This window comes from Chiloscyllium plagiosum, chromosome 45, assembly GCF_004010195.1.
Source record: "Chiloscyllium plagiosum isolate BGI_BamShark_2017 chromosome 45, ASM401019v2, whole genome shotgun sequence".
Taxonomy (NCBI): Eukaryota; Metazoa; Chordata; class Chondrichthyes; order Orectolobiformes; family Hemiscylliidae; genus Chiloscyllium; species Chiloscyllium plagiosum.
In genome coordinates, this window is record NC_057754.1 from 5,327,092 (window position 1) to 5,347,249 (window position 20,158).

A 20,158-nucleotide genomic window follows, 5' to 3' on the forward strand; every position below is an offset into this window, starting at 1 on the left:
AGACTACTGCGACCACTAGGACTCATAACAGCACACAAACCAACAGCCATTCTCAGACAACAACTCACCAGGACAAAGGACCCGATACCCAGCATGAGCAAGACCAATATAGTGTACAAAATCCCATGCAAGGACTGCACAAAACACTATATAGGACAAACAGGAAGACAGCTAACGATCCGCATCCACGAATACCAACTAGCCACGAAACGACACGACCAGCTATCCTTAGTAGCCACACACGCAGATGACAAGCAACATGAGTTTGACTGGGACAACACTGCTATTATAGGACAAGCCAAACAGAGAACAGCCAGGGAATTCCTAGAGGCATGGCACTCATCCACAGATTCACATCGATCTGGACCCAATATACCGGCCACTGCAGCGGACAGCTGGAACTGACAACCGGAAGCGGCAGATTCAAACCACTACAAATGCTGGAGGAAACATCACAGAAGAGCTTCACAGGAGGCTCCCAAGCACTGAGGATGTCACCTAGACAGAGGACGAAAAGTCTGCAACACAAATTCCCAGCTCGGCGAACAGAATTACACATGGGATGTGGACATTGTTGGCTGTGCCCAGCATTTATTATCCGTCCCTAGCTGCCCCCTTGAGAAGGTGGTGGTGAGCTGCCTTCTTGAAATGCTGTAGTCCGTGTACTGTAATGTTTCAATAACACCACTCCCATTTTTCTAAACTCTAATGGATGGAAGACTAACCTCTCCGACCTCCCCTTGTAAGATAACAAGCCAAACTCAGGCATCAGGTCAAATGAACTTTCTTGAACTACCCAGAACTGGTCGGATCCTGAACGACATATCTGCTAGACTTGATCTGTGGCAGGTGGTGAAGGAACCAACAAGAGGGAAAAACATACTTGACATCATCCTTATTGATCTGCAGATGCATCTGTCCATAACAGTATTGCTATGACTTTGTACCACAAAGACTCCATACCCTTTGTGGAGATTACGTCCCACCTTCGCATTGAGAATACCCTCCATTGTGTTGCGTGGCACTATCGCCGTGCTAAGTAGGACAGACTTCAAACAGATCTAACAACTCAAGACTGGGCATCCATGAGGCACTGTGAGTCATCAACAGCAGCAAAACTGTACTCCAGCACAATCTGTAACCTCAAGGCCCAAAATAACCCCCACTCAACCATACCATCAAGCCAGGGAATTGTTGTTTTGTAAGTTTTTAATTTGGCTACTTAATAGGAAATCTCTTAGGTAATCAAATACTGAAACAACGATTTAAACTTGAAATAAGACCCCTCAAGTAAGCAAGTTACACCTCACAACTCAACTTAGCAATTACCCGATTAATGGTGGAATTTAGCTATGATTCCAACCAACGGTGATCTGTCTCTGGTGTTCAGGGTTTGATCCTTAAGCAGTGTGGTCCTTCAAAGTTCTGCTGCTGAATAACTCCTGAGTGAATTCCGGTACAATTTTCTCTCTTTCATGTTTGTAGTGTGATGTTATGAATGATGCTTTAGATTCTTTCATTCCCAACACTGATTACATGTCTAGAGAGCTCAAATCTGTAGCTTGCCACCTTATCAGAAGCAGCTCCCCTGTCCCTTGTCACATTCAGTGCTGGCTTCCGTTTGAAACATAGCCTGTTCTGCATTGAACCCCTTTACCTCAAAACCGGTTCGTGTGGACTTGTTGGGCCGAAGGGCCTGTTTCCATACTGTAGGGATTCTATTCCTTTTGCTTGAATCTTTATTGCCCACTTGTCACCAGGCAGCGCACTATCAAGCAATGTTACCTCCCCTTTCCCAGGAAACAGCTTCGAATTCTCCTTCCCGGGGATGGCTTATTAGCATGCTGTTTTTAATTCCTTAATAGTTTAGTCCAGAGAGTGGCATTGCTAATTCTTTCAATCCACAAACGTTCTGAAGTTTATGGTATCACAGGTTCAGTGGAGAGTACAGGAGGAGACATGCCAGGAGCAGCACTGGGGAGAACCAAACATCAGGTAAAGCTACCAAACAGGACACCTGGCATCCCAAACAGCATGAGCAGAGTGCGAGAGACAGAGCTAAGCGATCCCACAAGCGACAGATCAGAGCTAAGCTCTGAGGTCCTGCCACATCCAGTCGTGAATGATGGCGGACAATTAAGCTTGAGGGTACACTTGGCTGACACCAGGTTTTGACCCTCACTTGACATTTCACCCTTTGTGTCAGTGCCGCAAACGTTGGCTTTGATTCTGAAAGGTCCTTGGAGTCCATTGGCTGTACATTGCGCTATGTATTAACATCCCTTACCTGGGAGCGGGAGGTCTTATCGCCATCCTATAGCTCCCAAACTAACATTACTCCAACTCTGTCCTCCTCACTGCACACCTGCTTCATCATTACTGAAACAGGGCTGCCGTAACATTGGTCACTCTGGGCCATTCCAAACCATTCCGACACTGTTTGGAGCTGGCTCGTGTCCTTTTCATTGTTGGACATGGTTTCAAATCTTCAGGCCTTCAGAAACTGTCCGTCCTGCAAAACGTTAGACACCCCCAAGGGAGGGAGTGAACGGCATCAGAGCTGTTGTGTCCTTTCAACTCTGCGGCTACTGTTTCAGGTCTTTCCAAGATGCACTGGGGCTGCTTAGGTTGGTCGTGCAAAGTGTTAACTTGTTTCCCTCTGTGTAGGATCACGTTAAAGATTAAAACATTCCTCTGTGTCCCTGTGATAATCCCTGTTTCAATCCTTATTTGTGTTGTTATGGGTTGATTTTCAAGTTGAGCCTCTAGAAAGGGTTCAGGATAGTTTCTGCCTTTATTGAGCATTAATTCTCCACAACAATTCACTTCCTTTTTAAACAGTCCGATTGCCAATTCCTCTGGAGGGAATTGGCCTAATTCTGGGATTGAAGTGGTTACTGAGAGCCCTCAGCGTGACACTCCGACGTTCTTTCCTGAAGCTGCTGTCATTCTTGTAAGCTAGAAGATAAGCAGTAGGGGCAGGAGTAGGCCATCTGACCCATCGAACCTGCCCCTCCGTTCAATAGGATCAAAGTTGATCTTTTCGTGGCTGCAGCTCCACTCACCCGCCCATTCTCCATAACCCTTAACTCCTTTACTGTTTAAAAATCTGTCTGAATTTGCCTGAAAAGCATGCAGTGAGGTTGTCTCACAGGGAAGGGGAATCCACATTCACAACCCTTTGGGTGAAGAAAGTCCCCCCCCCCCCCACCCCGCCACCCCTCAACTCAGTCCTAAATCTGCTCCCCCTTACTTTGAGGCGATTCCCCCTTGTTCTACTTTCACCCACCAGTGGAAACAACCTCCCTCCTTCTGTCTTATCTATTCCCGTCATTTGATATATTTCTGAGATTCCCCCTCTCCCCCCCCTCATTCTTCTACATTCCAATGAATACAATCCCAGTCTACTAAGTCTGTCCTCATAAGCCAACCCTCTCAACGCCGGAATCAATCTCGAGAACCTCCTCTGCACCTCCTCCAGGGCCAGTCCATCCTGTGACAATGCTCCTCCTTTAACAAGGTTACACTGTCCTTGGATTCTTTTTCAGAGAGTTTGTGAATGACACAGACTCCGAAAAGTCTGGGGGTTGAAGGGTTTTAGAGCCAATTTGATAATAGTTAAGAGACTGACTCAGGCAAAAGGCTTTCGAGTTCTAAAACAAACACTTGCACAATGAAAGGGGAGTGGCCAGTTCTCCCAGCTCACCTTCTTTCTGGCTTTGGTTTTGTTTCTCTTTAGCAGTAATTTCGGAAAAGCTGCTGGACCCACAGAAGCAGGTCGAGGCTGGGACTCTCTCTCTCTCTCTCTGACGTCTCTCCCGTAAGACCCCGTGTTTGATTTTACCTTTTGTGCCAAGGCGTCTTTGTGGGGATTGTTGCAAGTATTTGGAACAGCATCATTAAGTTGGGATGACCTGTTGGGCTTTCGGATCGGTTAAATTATTCACCATTCTGTTTTCTGTTGTTTGTATTTCATGCGGTAATCTTGTAAAATAAACTCCGTTTTGTTTAAAACTAAGTGGTTTGACCAGCTGATCCTCCCCTGGAATATCCACTTTACACCTGCTTAAAACAACTGGGAAAGGTGGGGTCCGGGCCACTTTCTTCCAATGTTTTGAGGGGGTCTGGCCTGGTCCATAACAGACTGGGGGCTCTTTGCTGGATTTGTTCTGTAATTCCAAATTGGGATTAGGGTTGCTGGACTCAAAGGCAGCAAGTGGTAGGTCTTCCGTGTCTTTTGTCCTGCGTGTTGACATTGGTTGGTTTACACACTGCCTTGGGACGCTAATGGTTCTTTCAGTCACCAAGAGGGTGGAAGAAGTGACTTTGAGGGTTTTACAAAAGTTGATTCAGGCCAAGCTGCTGGAATTAGCAGACAAGCTGAGGTTGGAGCTGCCTCCTTCCTTAAAGAAAGGAGAGGTGATTATCACAGTAGCTCACCATTTTAATTTGCTGGAAACGCCATCAGAATATTTAGAGATGGCTAAAATTCAATTGAAAAGGAAGCAGCCTGAGTTAGAGGCAAAAGGCAAGGAATTACGATTAAAAGCAGAGGAATGAGAAAAGAAAGAAAGACAGGGAGACTAGATGCCCTACAGTGTGGTAACAGGCCCTTCGGCCCAACAAGTCCACACCGACCCTCTGAAGAGTAACCCACCCAGACCCATTCCCCGACATTTACCCCTGACTAATCCACCAAAACAATGGACAACTTAGCACGGCCACTTCACCTGGCCTGCACATTTCTGGGTTGTGGGAGGAAACCTGCACAGACACGGGGAGAATGCTCAGACAGTCACCCGAAGCAGGGGATCAAACCTGGGTCCCTGGTGCTGTGAGGCTACAGTGCTAACCACTGAGCCACCATGTTCCCCCACGGTGGCTCAGTGGTTAGCATCGGTGTTTGAACGTCAGAAGTTGGCACTTAGACAGGAGTTCAAAAATTCACTACCTGAGGTAGGGAAAACTCGTGGAAGAGCAGAGAGTTTAAACAGCAAGATTAAGTGGCTGAAGTGGCTGATGATTATGAGTTGGTGCATAAATCAACGTTTGACTTCCAGAATCAATTTCAATCCGTGAGGGATAGAAATTGGGGGAAAAGAGAAACCCTGACGTGGAAAGGGAAAGGTAGATCTCGGTGAAGATCATAAGGGTAACTTAGCACAGTGTAAAAAGGAAACCCTTGAAGGGGACAGAGAAGTTAAAAAGCTCTGGTGTTATCACTGCAGTAAACTAGGCCACATGAGATCATAGTGTTGGTGGATTAGGAAAAGCACTGGGAAGCCAGATGTAGGAAAGCAGGATAAGCCAGGGAATTTTGTTGGAGTGGTAATGGAAAGCACAGTGGAGGCGGGAAAGCTGCACCAGAATGTACGAGCTGGTCGGAGGTTGGTTAAGGAGGAAGTGCCAGATCTTCACAAACCATATACCTACAAAGGTAAAGCTTACTCACATAGGCCATGAGCAGCAGGTAAAGAGGTGACGCTATTAATGGACACAGGATCTTCCCAGTCTGTGATGCTGAAAGATTAGGAGATATGTCCTTCTGAAAGACTTTTGCCAGAAAAGGCACGAGTAACGGGAATTCATGGTGAGATAATACATATGTAAAGTGAGATTAGAGTGCTCCAGTGAAGAGTGGAGAAGTCGTGGTGGGAGTACTGGACAATCTTTCAGCTCCAGGAATACAATTTGTCCGTGCTAACGATATAGCTGATTCACCGGTAGGCGTGCTGCCTACTGTGGTTGAAAGGCCAGTGAAAACTCAGGCAACTGAGCTATTGCAGGACACATATCCTGGTCATTTTCCTGACTGTATGGTAACGAGGTGCTGTACATCTCGATGACTCTATGTTTGCACTTCTATAGTCGATGTAATGTATATATGTGTTTTTGAGTACCATAATTTTCTTAAAATAAACCCATCTTTGGATTGTGATGGTTCATTTCTTTTTATGGGAGGAGGTGTGACAAAGCTGCTCCTTTAACAAGGTTACACTGTCCTTGGTTTTCTTTTTCAGAGAGATCATAAATGACACAGACTCTGACACATCTGGAGGTGGAAGGGTTTTAGAGCCAATTTGATATTAGCTACCTGAGACTGACTCAGGCAAAAGGCTTTCGAGTTTTCAAAAAAAACACTTGCACAATGAAAGGGGAGTGGCCAGTTCTCCCAGCTCAGCTTCCCTCTGGCTTTGTTTTTGTTTCTCTTTAGCGGTAATTTCGGAAAAGCCGCTGGACCCACAGAAGCAGGTCGAGGCTGGGACTCTCTCTCTCTCTCTCTCTCTGACGTCTCTCCTGTAAGACCCCGTGTTTGATTTTACCTTTTGTGCCAAGGCGTCTTTGTGGGGATTGTTGCAAGTATTTGGAACAGCATCATTAAGTTGGGATGACCTGTTGGGCTTTCGGATCGGTTAAATTATTCACCATTCTGTTTTCTGTTGTTTGTGTTTCATGCGGTAATCTGGTAAATGAATTCTGTTTTGTTTAAAACTAAGTGGTTTGACCAGCTGATCCTCCCCTGGAATATCCACTTTACACCTGCTTAAAACAACTGGGAAATGGTGGGGTCTGGGCTACTTCCTTCCAATGTTTTGAGGGGGGTCTGGCCTGGTCCAGAACAATCCTTTCTCAAGTAAACAGACCAAAACTGTACACAGGTGTGACCTCACTGTACAACCAGTTTTCAAGCAATGAAGCCAGCTCTTCTGCTGGTCCAGCCTCTCACCAGTAAGTACCTTGTTGTCCTTCCCTGCCTCAGCTCGGGATCATGTTGCCTTACTACCAATTCCTCTTAATATTGGGAGATCCTAGCTGCCAAAGTTACCCACAAGCGAGTGCAAAATCTGCCCGGAGGGTCAAAATAATTCCAATGTCTCGCTAGGTGACATCTCCGCTCTGCTATTTGTATTGCTGGATTCAAATGATCACATGGGTGTGCATTTCTTTCCAGGTATTAAAAAAAAAACAATTGATTTATTGGAAGCTGGCTCCACTGTTGAAGGGTGAGGAGCTGCTGCAGTATGGGCAGATGGTGCATGAACAAGATAATGTCTCACTCCCTTGTCACCATTACATCAGCTATCCCCATTCCTCTGCCGTGAGCCACTGGTTTTATCTGTCTCCAATCCAATGAATTCAGTTGTTCCCACGAGCAAGTTGAACTCCCGAAGCCCAGCATCTTGCGTTAGAATTCAGGGCACGTGATGACACTTTTGCCTCCAAGATCTGGACTTAAGTAAGAGGCAGCTAGGGGCAAACCCCACAGAATGGAAATTTGAATCATTTACAAATCTTTAATTTCTTTTATTCCGAACACTAGCCTGGTTGAGAAGGGTTAATCATTAAGATGCTCGGTGAGTGAATATACAGAACACGGATACTTCTACCAACTTGATTTTGCATGTTGTCCTGTCACAAACAAGTTAAAATGCAAATTCAGCCCAGCTCGTTCATGCCAACGAAAGATCTGCAGATGCTGTAAATCAAAGACAGAAATTGCTGGAAAAGTTCAGCGGGTCCGGGCAGCATCAGTGAACAGAAATCAGAGGTTACAATTCGGGTCGTGTGACCTTGCCTCTGAACATATCTCAAAAAATTAACTCTGATTTCTCTCCACAGCGGCTGCCAGACCTGCTGAACGTTTTCAGCAATTTCTTTTCACTTTGCCAAGCTAAAACCAGTCCCACCTGCCTGCTCCTGGCTCATATCCATCCAAACCTTTCCTACTCATGTACTTATCTAAATGTCTTTTAAATGTTGTAATTGTACCCACATCCACCACTACCTCTGGAAGTTTATTCCACACACGAACCACCCTCTGTGTAAAACATTTGCCCCTCAGGTCTTCTTTAAATCTCTCTCCTCTCACCTTAAAAATGCGCCCTCCAGTCTTGAAATCCCCGACCCGAGGGAAAGGACAACTGCCATTAACTCTATCTATACCCCACATTATTTTATAAACTTCTATCAGGTCACCTCTCGATCTCCGACCCTCTGGTGAGGAAAGGTCCCGGCCTATAACAGCCTTCCTTTATAACTCAAACTCTCCATACCCGGCAACATCCCGGTAAATCTCTTCCGAACCCTCTCCAGCTTAATAATATCCTTTCTGTAATACAGCAACCAGAACCAGGCACAGTATTGGCAAGAGGCCTCACTCATGTCCTGTATAACCTCAACATGACGTCCCAACTCCAATACTCAAAGGACTGAGTAATGATGGCAAGTGTGCTAAAAGCTTTCTTAACCACCCTGTGGTGCAAACTTCACAAAGAATTATGTACCTGTACCCCTGTGTCTCTCTGTTCTAAAACACACTCATTTGTCATTTATATAAATGATTTGAATGAGAATATTGAAGGTGTGGTTAGTACGTTTGTGGATGACACCAAAACTGGTGGCAGTGAAGATAGCAAAGGGATATTGATCAAACGGGGTCATTGGACTAAAAAATGGCAGCTAGAGTTCAATCTGGATAAATGCAAAACAAACAAGGGTAAGGCTTATACAATTAATGGTCGGGCTGGCACGGTGGCTCAGTGGTTGGCATTGCTGCCTCACAGCACCAAGGTCCCAGGTTCAATTCCAGCCTTGGGCGACTGTCTGTGTGGAGTTTGCACATTCTCCCAGTGTCTGCACAGGTTTGCTCCCACAGTCCAAAGATGTGCAGGTTAGGGTGGATTGGCCGTGCTAAATTGCCCATAGTGTTAGGTGCATTAGTCAGAGGGAAATGGGTCTGGGTGGGTTACTCTTCGGAGGGTCAGTGTGGACTGCTTGGGCCAAATGGCCTGTTTCCACACTGTAGGGGATCTGTCTAAAATGGGCCTGGGATTGTGTTGCATAATTCTTTGAAGTTTGCGTCACAAGTACACAGGGTGGTTAAGAAGGCGTTTAGCATGCTTGCCTTCATTGCTCAGAGCTCATGTTAAGGTTGTACAGGACTGTTGGTGAGACCTCTTCTGCAGTATTGTGTTCAGTTCTGGTCGCCCAGTTATAAGAGGGGTATTATTAAACTGGAGAGGGTTCAGAAAAGATTTACCAGGATGTTGCCGGGAATGGAGGGTTCGAGTTATAAAGAAAGGCTGGATAGGTTGGGGCTTTCTTCATTTGAGTGTAGGAGGTTGAGAGGTGAACTTGTAGAAGTTTATATAATAATGAGAGCTATATATAGAGCAAATGGTAATTGTCTTTTCCCTAGGTTTGGGGATTTCAAGACTAGGGGCCACATTTTTAAGGTGAGACAGAAGAGGTTTAAAAAAGACATGAGGGGCAAATATTTTACACACTTGCACGTGGAATGACCTTCCTGAGGAAGTGGAGGACGCGGGTGCAGTTACAATATTTAAAAGACATTTGGATAAGGACATGAACAGGAAAGCGTTTGGAGGGATATGGGCCGGGAGCAGGCAGCTGGGACTAGTTTAGTTTGGGATTATGGTCGGGATGGACTGACTGGACCGAAGGGTCTGTTTCTGTGCTGCATGACTCCATGACTCCTCAGTCTTGATACCAACAGTGGACAAAATGTGCTTATTTAAAGCAGGTCTGAATTTCCTCTGTACCAGTACCCAATATGTCCAAAACAGTGTGTTGATGTTGGGCGGGGGGGGGGTGGCAAGGTGGGTACATCAAGGTTGGCGTGACTAAGCAATTTTGGCATGATTTAAACTGCTCCATTCAGTTTCCTCAAGGTGGAGTCAGACAAAATTGGGTCCACGGTTCTGTACCATGTTCCTCAATATTGACCTCAACCCTGTGTGTGGAAAAACAAACAATGGGAGTTGGGCAATTTAGCCTAAGAAAAGTAAATCTGTTATCATCCGATTAAACATTACTTAAATCTACGAATGCCGCAGTAATCCTGAAAACTTTAAGTTTCTTCACCAGTATCATGATCTCTCAGTCCCCAACAGCTTCTCTGTAGGTCGCCGTCTGTCCTGCCAGTCAGACGGAGCTATGGGCTTTGCCGATATCCTGGAGAGGGTCGGGAGCGTTGGAAGGTTCCAAGTCATCCACATTTGCATGCTGTCCTTCCCAGTGCTGTTCATGGCTAGCCACAACATCCTTCAGAACTTCGTGGCCATAGTGCCCGACCATCACTGTCGCGTCCACTTAATGGGTTTGAACGGATCAAGGTATGTGAACATCACAGGCCAGCCGCAGATGGAAGGGCTGCTCCACGCCTTCATCCCCCTGGACCAGGATCAGCAGCCGGAGCGATGCCTGGTGTATTCCTCACCCCAGTGGCATCTCCTGAACCTCAGCGAGATCCAGGGCAACGCCACGGAGCTTGGCACTCGGACCTGCCCGGACGGCTGGACATACGACACGTCCAGGTTCAAAGCCACAATCGTTTCAGAGGTACGCTCGAAATATCTATTTCGCAAGCCACAAAACTTCTGTCGGGTTTTGTAAATAATGGAAGTTGCGGAAGCCCCAAGGTCTTTTCCCCCCCAGGGGTTGGGGAGTCCAAAACTAGAGGGCATAGGGTTGGGCCAAAGGGTCTGTTTCCGTGCTGTACATCTCTGTGACTTGAAGTGAAGGTTGATTTAATGGAACGAATCACAGCTGCACCACACTCCCAGAAGTTTGTACAACAGAGAGGTTACCAGAAAAGCACAGGATATTTTAGTGAGGTAGAGAGTCTGGAGGAGCTGAGGTGGTTCTCCTTGCAAACATAAGAAATGGAATAGGCCATTCAGCCCATTGAGCCTGCCCCATCACTGAATATGATTAAAGCTGATCGAACAATTCAGTGCCTATTAATCAACCCATCACCATAACTCAGTACCCCCCTGGTCATCAATCTCCAACTTAAACAAAATCAAAGACTGAGGTTCCACAGCCTACTGAATTCCAAAGGTTCTCACCTTTCCAGTGAGATTCATCTCGGAGTAAATTCATTTATCCTCATCTCAGACCTAAGTGGCACTCCTCACATTATAAATTGTGTCTCCTAGTTCTAGCCTGACCATCCAAGGGAAATGCCTTAGCTGCATTGGCCCTGCCTATCCCTTTAAGCATTTTGTATCATTGAGATCACCTCTCACTCTCCAAACTCGACAGTTTATTCAATCTCTCTCCAAAGGACAAGCCCCACCACCCCGAACACAAGCCTGGTGAACCGTTGCTGCAATCCATCTACTTTCCTGAAATAAGGAGACCAAAACTGCACACCTTATTGCTGGTGCAGTCAAATCAAGCTCCGAAACAAGACTTCACTGCTCCTGTACTCAACACTTCTTACAATGAAGGCCAAATTCCCACTCGCCTTCCTCGTAATTGTTTGCTGTACCTGATGTTTCGCCTTCAGTGAGTTATCATTCAGAATTAAAAGCCACGCACCACCAGATTATAGTCTAGCAGGTTTATTTGGAAGTACAAGCTTTCGGAGTGTTACTCTTTTGTCAGGTAGCTGGCGTTGTGTGATTTATATCTTTGTTCACCCAGGCCCTCCACATCATGGTTATCATTTGGACACTGAGCACAGAATTCTGCTTTTGCCTGCTGTTAAGATTCTAAGGAATTTATCTCCAAGGGTACTTGGTAGCAATGACATTACACTTGGACCTTGATAAAGGTTGGGGGCAAATTAGCCCCACTTCTGTGGAGGCTCAGTGGTTAACACTGCTGCCTGACAGCACCAAGGACACAGGCGACTGTTTGCATATTCTCCCCGTATCAGTGTGGGGTTTCCTCCTACAGTCCAACGATGTTCAGGTTAGGGTGGATTGGCCGAGCTAAATTGCCCCATAGTGCCCAGGGATGTGCATTTTCGGGTGAATTGGCCGTGCTAAATTGTCCCATAGTGCCCAGGCATGTGCAGGTTAGGGTGGATTGGCTGTGCTAAATTGTTCCATAGTGCCCAGCGATGTGCAAGTTAGGGTGGATTGGCCATGCTAACTTGCCCCATAGTGCCCAGGGATGTGCATTTTCGGGTGAATTGGCCGTGCTAAATTGTCCCACAGTGCCCAGGGATGTGCAGGTTAGGGTGGATTGGCCATGCTACATTGACCCATCGTGCCCAGGGATGTGCAGGTTAGGATGGATTGGCCGTGCTAAATTGTCCCATAGTGTCTAGGGATGTGCAGGTTAGGGTGGATTGACCGTGCTAAACTGTTCCATAGTGTCCAGGGATCTGTAGGTTAGGGTGGATTGACCGTGCTAAACTGTCCCATAGTGTCCAGGGATGTGTAGGTTAGGGTGAATTGGCCATGCTAAATTGCCCCATAGTGTCCAGGGATGTGCAGGTTAGGGTGGATTGGCCGTGCTAAATTACCCCACAGTGCCCAGGGATGTGCAGATTATGGTGGATTGGCCATGCTAAATTGCCCCATAGTGCCCAGTGATGTGCAGGTTAGGGTGGATTGGCCGTGCTAAATTGTCCCACAGTGCCCAGGGATGTGCAGGTTTGGGTGGATTGACCATGCTAAATCACCCCATAGTGCCCAGGCCCAGGGATGTGCAGGTTAGGGTGGATTGGCCATGCTAAATTACCCCATCGTGCCCAGGGATATGCAGGTTAGGGTGGATTGGCCATGCTAAATTACCCCATAGTGCCCAGGGATGTGCTGGTTAGGGTGGATTGGCCAAGCTAAATTGTCCCATAGTGTTCAGGGATGTGCAGATTAGGGTGGATTGGCCGTGCTAAATTGTCCCATTGTGCCCAAGGATGTACAGGTTAGGGTGGATTGGCAATGTCAAATTACCCCATAGTGCCCAGGGATGTGCAGGTTAGGGTGGATTGGCCGGGCTAAATTACCCCGTAGTGCCCAGGGATGTGCAGGTTAGGGTGGATTGGCCGTGCTAAATTGTCCCATAGTGTCCAGGGATGTGCAGGTTAGGGTGGATTGGCCGTGCTAAATTGTCCCATTGTGCCCAGAGATGTGCAGGTTAGGGTGGATTAGCCGTGCTAAATTGTCCCATAGTGCCCAGGGATGTGCAGGTTAGGGTGGATTGGCCCTGCTAAATTCTCCCATAATGCCCAGCGATTTGCAGGTTAGGGTGGATTGGCCGTGCTAAATTGCCCCAAAGTGCCCAGGGATGTGCATTTTCGGGTGAATTGGCAGTGCTACATTGCCCCATCGTGCCCAGGGATCTGTAGGTTAGGGTGGATTGAACGTGCTAAACTGTCCCTTAGTGTCCAGGGATGTGTAGGTTAGGGTGAATTGGCCGTGCTAAATTGTCCCATAGTGCCGAGGGATGTGCAGGTTAGGGTGGATTGGCCATGCTAAATTGTCCCATAGTGCCCAGGGATGTGCAGGTTAGGGTGGATTAACCATGGAAATTCTGGGTTACAGGGGTGAGTTGGGGTGGGTTTGGATGGGATGCTGTTCAGATGGTCAGGGTGGACCTGATGGGCTGAATGGCCAGCTCCCACCCGGTAGGGATTCTAGGGATTCAATGTGTGCAGGCAAAACTTGGAGCCCGACTGGTTATTGCCACAGCCAAACGGAAGTGCTGACTCTCAGACTCTGAGCAAACAGGTACATTTGAAGAAGGGGGTCCAGGCATTCATGTCCCTGCTCAAACAAATAACACAGCAGCCTTGATCTTATGATCGCGTTCTGACATGAGCTGGAACGCTCGTTGCAACTCTCGAAGCACACGTGTACGCAAAGACCGGAACAAAGTCCCGCAGATAGGGAGCTCATTTACGAGTTAATCATGAAGCTGGGGTTGTCTGAGGAGCGAACACTGTCCCCAATCGAGACAGCCCTCATGCTGATAAAGCAGGGTTCTGCCAATTCAATGCTGGTGGGTTAAACTGCCTCCAAGCCTGGCGCTGTTGACCCGGAGATGGAAGGGTCAAGGTGATAGGTCTGTTTGGGTGGTTCGCCTCCCAGTCTACGCCCAGTCAGTCAGCCAGTCCATCCTTTACATTCTCTCTGAAGGCTGATCAACTCCAGTTGAACTCACGAAGGAATAAAAATGAATCCCTCCCACTTGGATTGCTTACCCCTACGAGTTTCCCAAAGGTTAACCTTTCGAGCTGAATGACCAAACCAATCACATCCCGTGCCTGCGAAATCCTTCGCGCTTCAACAGGTCGGAGTCCAAGGGCAAAGCAGCGAAAGGCCCTTCGGCCTGGCCTTGCTAGCATCGGGAATGCTGTCAAGAACGATCCCAAGAATCGATAGCTCCGTTCAGTCATTCCCCGGTCCCGCCCACCCCACCCTGCTGGTGAACTTGACATTGACATTCAAGTGAGGTGCCTTTGTATCTTTCATGGTGCAGGCAGGGATGGTGGCTCAGTGGTTAGCACTGCTGCCTCACGGCGCCAGGGACCCGGGTTCAATCCCACCCTCAGGTGACTGTCTGTGTGGAGTTTGCATATTCTCCCCGTGTCTGTGTGGGGTTTCCTCCGGGTGCTCCGGTTTCCTCCCACAATCCAAAGATGTGCAGGTTAGGGTGGATTGGCCGTGCTAAATTGTCCCATAGTGTCCAGGGATGTGCAGGGATGTGCAGGTTAGGGTGGATTGGCCGTGCTAAATTGTCCCATAGTGTCCAGGGATGTGCAGGTTAGGGTGGATTTGCCGTGCTAAATTGTCCCATAGTGCCCAGGGATGTGCAGGTTAGGGTGGATTGGCCGTACTAAATTACCCATAGTGCCCAGTGATGTGCAGGTTAGGGTGGATTGGCCGTACTAAATTACCCAGAGTGCCCAGGGATGTGCAGGCTATTGTGGATTGGCTGTGCTAAATTGTCCCATAGTGTCTAGGGATGTGTGGGTTAGGCGTATTAGTTAGGGGTAAATGTAGGTTAGGGAAATGGGCCTGGTTGGGTTCCTCTTCGGATGGTTGGTGTGGACTTGTTGGGCCGAAGGGCCTGTTTCCACACTGTAGGGATTCTCTGAATATTTAAAGGCATTGAGTATTGGCTGCAGCGAGAGACAAAAATGCAGCTCTGCCAGGAGGAATGAGTCCTCCCCTGGGGATCTGGACGAGTTGCAGTTTGTTGGAACTGCTGGTGGGACACTGTAATTCCAACAACCCTGCCGCTGAAACGCTGATCATTCATTTCATGTTGTGAATGTGAAAGCTTCACTCTCAGGACTGGCAGGATTAGCTAGGAAGCCCAGGATCAGCAGGAGGCAATCAACCTACGAAGGGAGTCGATAAGGTAGATGCAGGGAGGTGGTTTTCACTGGCGGAGAAGGAATGTTTTCACCCAGAGAGTTGTGAATTGGTCGAATTTCCCTGCCCAGGTGAGGCTACCTCGTTGAATGCTTTTATTGTGAAGATAGTTGATTTTTGAACAGGAAAGGAATTCAGGGTTATGGAGAGAGTGGGTAAGTGGAGCAGAGTCCATGGAAAGATCAGCCACGATCTTACTGAATGCTGGAGTAGGCTCGAGGGGGCCAGATGGCCTACTCCTGGTCTTAATTTCTTATGTTCTAACCCCATTCCACTATTCAATTATAGGAAGGCCGATCTGTGTCTTAACTCCATTTTACCTACCTTGATACTCTGGTGAGTGCATGAGGGGGAAAGGAGTGGGATAGGCTGGTAAGGTGAGGAAGGACTGATATCTACACCCGTGAGGTCTCAGCTGTGCCAAAAGGTCTTTCGTATGTTCTATCATTTAAAAATTTTTCATGGGCTGTGTGCATTAATAGCAAGACTCTTTGGTCACTGCCATTCATAGAATCCCTACAGAGTGGAAGCAGGCCATTTGACCAGTCAAGTCCACGCTGTCCCTCCGAAGAGCATCCCACTCCATTTCCTCATGGTTAACCCGCCTAGCCTGCATTTTCCTAGACACTGTGGGCAATATAGTACGGCCGATTCACTCTAACCTGCAATTTATGGGACTGTGGGAGGAAACCGGAGCACCCGGAGGAAACCCCACGCAGATGTGGGGAGAACATGCAAATTGCACACAGACAGTCATAGAGATGTACAGCACGGAAACAGACCCTTCGGTCCAACCCGTCCATGGCGTCCAGATATCCCAACCCAATCTAGTCCCATTTGCCAGCACTCGGCCCATATCCCTCCAAACCCTTCCTATTCATGTCCCCATCCAGATGCCTTTTAAATGTTGCAATTGTACCAGCCTCCACCACTTCCTCTGGCAGCTCATTCCACACATGTACCACCCTCAGTGAAAAGGTTGCCCCTTGGGTCTCTTTTATAGCTTTCCCTGCTCACCCTAAACCTATGCCCTCTAGTTCTGGACTCGTCCATCCCAGGGAAAAGACTTTGTCTATTTACCCTATCCATGCCCCTCGTGATTTTATAAACCTCTATAAGGTCACCTGTCAGCCTCTGACGCTCCAGGGAAAACAGCGATAGCCTATTTAACCTCTCCCTATAGCTCAAATCTTCCAACCTTGGCAACATCCTTGCAAATCTTTTCTGAACCGTTTCAAGTTTCACAACATCTTTCTGATAGGAAGGAAATCAGAATTGCAGGCAATATTCCAACAGTGGCCTAACCAATGTCCTGTACAGCCGCAACATGACCTCTCAACTCCTGTACTCAATACACCGACCAATAAAGGAAAGCATACCAAACGCCGCCTTCACTATCCTATCTACTTGCGACTCCACTTTCAAGGAGCTATGAACCTGCACTCCAAGGTCTCTTTGAACCCAGTCCCTGGTACCGTGAGGCAGCAGCACTTAACCACTGAGCCACCATGCTGCCAATCACTGGCTGATCTTGAACTGAGGCAATGGCTGAGGGGGATTATCACTGGACTGTTAATCCAGGGACACCCCAGGTATTGCTCTGGGGACCTGAGTTCAAATCCCACCATGGCAGATGGTGGAGTTTAAATTCAATAAAAATCTGGAATTAAGAATCTAATGATGACGACTGTCGATTGTTGGGAAAACCCAAATGATGTCCCTTTAGAGAAGGAAACTGCCGTCCTTACCCGGTCTGGCCTACATGTGACTCCAGACCCACAGCAATGTGGTTGACTCTTAACTGTCCCTCTGGGCAATAAATGCTGGCCCAGCCAGCGACCCCCACATCCCGTGAATGAATTGAATAAAACAAATGAGTGTGCCATTTCAGAGGGAATTTTAAGAGCCAACTGCATTGCAATGGATCTGGAGTCACATGTTGGCTAGACCAGGTAAGGCTAGCAGATATCCCTCCCCGAAGGGCATTAGTGAACGCATGGGTTTTTACAACAATTGACACCAATTTCATCGGCACCAATTTCATCGGTGACTTTATTGAAACATTCAAGATTCTTAGGGGGCTTGACAGGGTAAAGTTTGGTTCCCCTTGTGGGAGAGTCAAGGACCAGAGGGCGTCATCTCAGAATAAGGGCGTTACCCACTGAAGACAGAGATGAGAAGGAATTTCTTCCCTTTGAGGGGAGTTAATCTGTGGAATCCTTTACCATAGAGGGCTGTCGAGGCTGGGGTCATTAAGTAGATTCAAGGCTGAGATAGGTTTTTAAAGCAGGAGGGTAAAAGGCAGGGAAGTGGAGTTCAAGATGATCAGATCAGCCATTGAATGGGGGAGCAGCGTCGATGGACTGAATGGCCTACTTCTCGCCATTATGATCTTATGGCCTCATTCTAATCAAATTAAACTTTTGCCAGCTGTAACTCTGCATGTGGAACTCTAACAAAGGGCATCCTCAGTTGGAGTTCTCCTCCCAACCTACGTCCGCCCTAGAATTCCAGTATCCTCTGGGTGAGATCAGCGTGAACGGCTCAGCTCTGGCTTTCAGCTTTGTGTCATGATCTGGAATGTGGAATCCACAATGCCTTGCTTTGACACTCCAGGGGGCAATTGAGCGCTGGTGCTGCCAGTTTCAGTGCAAAGCATAAAACCCGCGGGTGACCCAATACCGGTCAGTTTTGAGTGACTCCCCCAGCACCCCTTCGCTTATGGCCTGTTTTTAGGAGGCTCGCTGCTGCTTGCGATGCGATTTCCCGAACTACACGGGTTCCATTCTTGTTTTTGACAGTGGGACCTCGTCTGCAACAGTAAGTCTCTGAGACAAATGGTGCAGTCTGTCTACATGGGTGGAGTGCTGGCGGGGTCTATCGTACTGGGATGGCTTTCAGACAGGTAAGGCCCAGTGGGAGAGGTAAGCTGCAAATGCAGAGCTCTCCCTCTCTCTCTCTCTCACTCTCAATCTCTCTCTCTCTCTCTCTCTCTCTCTCAGTGAGTTGAAGTCGCCAGGTTAATAAAAAAGGGTGGTTCCCAACAAGGGCCTGAGTCAAGAAGTGTGACGCTGGAAAAGCACAGCCGGTCAGGCAGCATCTGAGGAGCAGGAGAGTCGACATTTGGAACATCAGGAATTGGGGAGGGGAGGTGTGGGTGGCTAAGAGATAAATGGGAGGTGGAGTGAGGGTGGGGGGAAGGTAGCTGGGAATGCGATAGGTGGATGAAGGTGGGGGTGATGGCGATAGGTCAGAGAGGAGGGTGGAACGGATAAGTGGGGAGCAAGACGGACAGGTAGGACAGTTCAAGAGGGCGGTGCCGAGTTGGAGGGTTGGAGCTGGGAGGAGTGGGGGGAGGGGAGATGAGGAATCCACATTGATTCCGTGTGGTTGGAGGGTCCCAAGGTGGAAGGTGAGGCATTCTTCCTCCAGGCGTTGGGTTCCCAACGGGGAGGCCAAACGTTGGATTTTGCGTTCGGAAAATGGAGCAATACCCGTGACGTGCCCGTCAGCGATGTTTCGGGAGGCAGCTTGCAATAAAGATGGTACCAAGGCAGAAGACAGCATAACATACGGTTCTGGTTGCCTCCTGTTTACTAACCCTCTCCCACCCCCATCCCCACATTTAGGTTCCTCGCTCCCTTCGCTTCATTCCGCCCACTCCCTCCTTGCTTCCACGGGAGGATCGGAGTGGACGAAGTGAGCCAGTTGTGAAGGAGGTGACGAGGGCTCATGGGAGCAATGGGGGAGGGGGAGCGGAATGTGGCGGTCGGGGGGGGGGCAAGCAGAGAGGGGAGGGGGAGGGACTGGCATGGAGACTCGGGAAGAAGCGAGATTGCAGACGGGAGGCAGGAGGAAGTGACAGAGGCAGCGAAGTCGTTGGTAAATGGGGAAGGAAACTCTCCGCTGGTTGGAGTCAAGCAAAGCAAGATGGCTGTGGATGTTGGAGGCCAGTCATCTCAGTTCCAGGACGTCACTGAAGGTTTTTTTTCAATTCATTCATGGGGTAAGGGTGTCGCTGGCTAGGTCAGCACATATTGCCCATCCCTAATTGCCCAGAGGCAGAGTCATAGTGTCATAGTCATGGAGATGTACAGCACAAAACAGACCCTTTGGTCCAACCTGTCCATGTTAACCAGATATCCCAACCCAATCTAGTCCCACCTGCCAGCACCCGGCCTATATCCCTATAAACTTCCCCTCTCACCCTAAACCTATGCCCTCTAGTTCTGGACTCCCCTACCCCAGGAAAAAGACTTTCTCTATTTATCCTATCTATGCCCCTCATAATTTTGTAAACCTGAATAAGGTCACCCCTCAGCCTCCGACGCTTCAGGGAAAACAGCCCCAGCCTGTTCAGCCTCTCCCTGTAGCTCAAACCCTCCAACCCTGGCAACATCCTTGGAAATCTTTTCTGAACCCTTTCAAGTTTCATTAGATTTTTAATGAATTCAAATTCCACCGTCTGCCATGGCAGGGATTTGAACCCAGGTCCTCCGAACATTAGCTGGGTCTCTGGATTAATAGTTAAGTGATAATACCACTAGACCATTGACCCCCCTTCACCCTACTTCCCCAATTAAAAGTAGTCAGCTCCATTGAAAGGTCTTGGCTATGGAAGGGACCAGACTTTGTCATAACTGGAGAAAATGAACTGCCTATCTAACATATGCTGCTTGATTGAAAGCAACATGATCCCTGGGATTTACGTAATGTCCCCAACCTCATCCTCATGGCTCCAAGGACCTGGGTTTGATTCCACCATCGGGCGACTGTCTGTGTTCTTCCTGTGTCTGCGTGGGTTTGCCCCGGATGCTCTGGTTTCCTGCCACAGTGCAAAGATGTGCAGGTTAGGGTGGATTGGCCGTGTTAAATTACCCCATAGTGTCCAGGGATGTGCAGGTTAGGGTGGATTGGCCGTGCTAAATTGTCCCATAGTGCCCAGGGATGTGCAGGTTAGGGTGGATTGGTCGTGCTAAATTGTCCCATAGTGTCCCAGGGATGTGCAGGTCAGGGTGGAT

At 48.2% G+C, this 20,158-nt stretch overlaps 1 protein-coding gene across 1 annotated transcript in view; it reads left to right on the plus strand.

Moving 5' to 3' along the window:
* The window catches only part of LOC122543993, a 96,632-nt gene that overhangs the window by 5,598 nt on the left and 70,876 nt on the right, over positions 1 to 20,158 (plus strand). The window contains exons 2-3 of the mRNA XM_043683001.1: positions 9,905 to 10,362; positions 17,939 to 18,042. Of these exons, the coding sequence (XP_043538936.1) occupies positions 9,958 to 10,362; positions 17,939 to 18,042 (509 nt within the window). The 5' untranslated portion in view covers positions 9,905 to 9,957. The remainder of the gene's footprint in view (positions 1 to 9,904; positions 10,363 to 17,938; positions 18,043 to 20,158) is intronic.